This window comes from Teleopsis dalmanni, unplaced genomic scaffold, assembly GCF_002237135.1.
Source record: "Teleopsis dalmanni isolate 2A unplaced genomic scaffold, ASM223713v2 unscaffolded_contig_0020, whole genome shotgun sequence".
In the NCBI taxonomy this organism is placed as follows: Eukaryota; Metazoa; Arthropoda; class Insecta; order Diptera; family Diopsidae; genus Teleopsis; species Teleopsis dalmanni.
In genome coordinates, this window is record NW_024031402.1 from 29,818 (window position 1) to 32,149 (window position 2,332).

The 2,332-nt window shown below is 30.8% G+C and overlaps 1 protein-coding gene across 1 annotated transcript; it reads right to left on the reverse strand.

Moving 5' to 3' along the window:
* Positions 1–1,614: 1,614 nt before the first annotated feature.
* On the reverse strand, positions 1,615–2,318 carry LOC119662931. The gene has a single exon (XM_038072586.1). It carries the CDS (start codon positions 2,253–2,255, stop codon positions 1,668–1,670), a length of 588 nt encoding a protein of 195 aa, XP_037928514.1. The 5' UTR covers positions 2,256–2,318; the 3' UTR covers positions 1,615–1,667.
* Positions 2,319–2,332: the final 14 nt, after the last annotated feature.

A 2,332-nucleotide genomic window follows, 5' to 3' on the forward strand; every position in this document is an offset into this window, starting at 1 on the left:
ATTCAACTGATTCTTTATTCAAATTTCTGCTGTTTATATACAATTTATGTAGGACTTTTAGTCCCGTTATTATGGATTAACATAACTTATTTAACATTACTTGTATTTAACATAACTTATATTTAGTATTTATTAGAATACACAATATGTTTCGTTGTTCGTTAGGCCAGACATAAAATATCAATAAAATGTCTATTAGGAAATATATTTAATTCATTTGTGTGATAATTTTATCCTTTTGGCATTCCATACTGTTATTTTAAGATTGTTGCTTATATTTTATTTATAAGACATTTTTTTGTATATATAATAATAATATTTAGTTAATAATATGTTATTATAAACTAAATAAGGAACATCATATTAAGAAATGTATTCGTGAGCTCTATTTGCCTAACAAGTGTCATTAAATTATTATTTCAATATAATATTTAAAGTAACAATTGCCATCAACGAAACTGAGACATGTCATTTATTCAAATTACAGAAATTTTAAGTAAAATATATATTTAAGTATAACATATGTCATCAACGAAACTAACTATAAAGACGCTTGGGAATAACTACTTCCTCTAAAACATAACAACGTTGTTAAACTCCAGTGTTAGAAATTGACAATTAATGAATAGGGTGACCAAGCATTGCCTCTATTCTATTCATTATTTCCTTGTTATTTTTGTTGCTGCTTTTAATGCTTCGGAGTATGAGGTATTGTTATTAGAATTTGTATGATGTTTCCTACTATTTGGGTTCAACTTCGGAAAATCCTGTACATTATATGTGTGCTGATTTCTTCATTGATGGTTAATACCTATTCTTTTCTTCTTGTATACCCTGCATCCTCTGTAATTAGCAGTGTGGTTCTGCAGGCAATTAGTGCACTGGGAGGTGCTTATTTTGCGCTGGTACATTCTGTTGTTGGATGATCTAATCCGCATTTAACACAGCAATAAGGCTTTCTGCAATATGCTTTAGTGTGACCAAATTCTTGGCATTTAAAACACTGTACCATATCGTCTTTTGAATATGGGGGCTCTATATTGGCAATTTTTACATAAAAGATGGTTATAGGCACTTTTGTAATTTTTATTTTAGCATTAAGTGTGTTTCGAAAGTCGTGTCGCGTTAGCAGAAGTTTATGGATGATGTAGACCTGTGAATACAATTCTAAATAATCTCTCGTGTTTTAATTACGTATGACAACAAATTTTTCGATTTTCAAAATTTTTAATTATTTTTCTATAAGAATCAATTGTTTTTATTATAATTCTAATTTAATTATTTGACAATGATTTATAATTGATATAGTTTTTTTGGTATTATTTCCACTAGGCTATTTATCATTTGTTCAATATTAATCAATCCTGGTATATATATTGGTGGAGATTTGGGTGCGATGTTATCGCAATTTGAAATTTAGAAGCAGTTACTGCATCAAAAAAGTGTTTAGCCATTGTGGTGTTTAAATTAAAATGACATTGGTTTATAGCAAAAGTGGAAATAATCAACTGTTATTTTCAATATTAATTGATTTTTATTTAAATTATTTTATATGGCTGGTTCCTCCGTATGTGTGCCTTTCCACCATAAAAAACTTATATTAAACTTATTTTACTTATTGAAATTGTTGAGCGCATCCGCTAACAGTTTTATAGCATCCGGTCTTTCTATTTCATATTTTTTGAGCTCACTTCCTTGTAAGCCTCTAATTCCATTTTCTTCACGCGAAGTGCTTGTGCTCTATCTAAATCCGCGTTTTCTTTCAGAATTTTTATTTTTTGTACCTCAATTTCGATCCTGCGTTGTTGTAACATAATAATGAAGAATGTAGTTTCACGTTGTGCAGAACTAGATCTGTTTCGGTTTATTCCGCGCGTTCTAGATAATCGGGATGAAGTTGGAGAATCTTCCAATGCACTGGCCGAATCGGTTTCATTTCCGACATTTGTGGGCATAGCAATGGGTTCTACTTCTGTTGCTGATGGGTTTATAAGACACTCCACAGAAGCATCAGATTTCACAATATTGACGTTCACATTGCTACGGTTGCCAAAAATGTCATACAGCAAATCGAATTTTGGACATATCTTTAACACGTGTTCTGCAAATGTTATCATAATTATTGAAGCACACTTTAAGAATGCATTAAACTTATTACCTGTGATACTTCTCTCCCTCATATCTGTTGTAAGACCAGCGTCAGTGGTCTTCTTCGACTCCATAGTGGAAATGAAACTTGGCTTTAGGTGCTGCATTTTGTTTTTTAAAACAATATACTAATTGAAATTAAGATAATTAACTTAACACCGGCCACGTTGAAGTACCTTGAGGT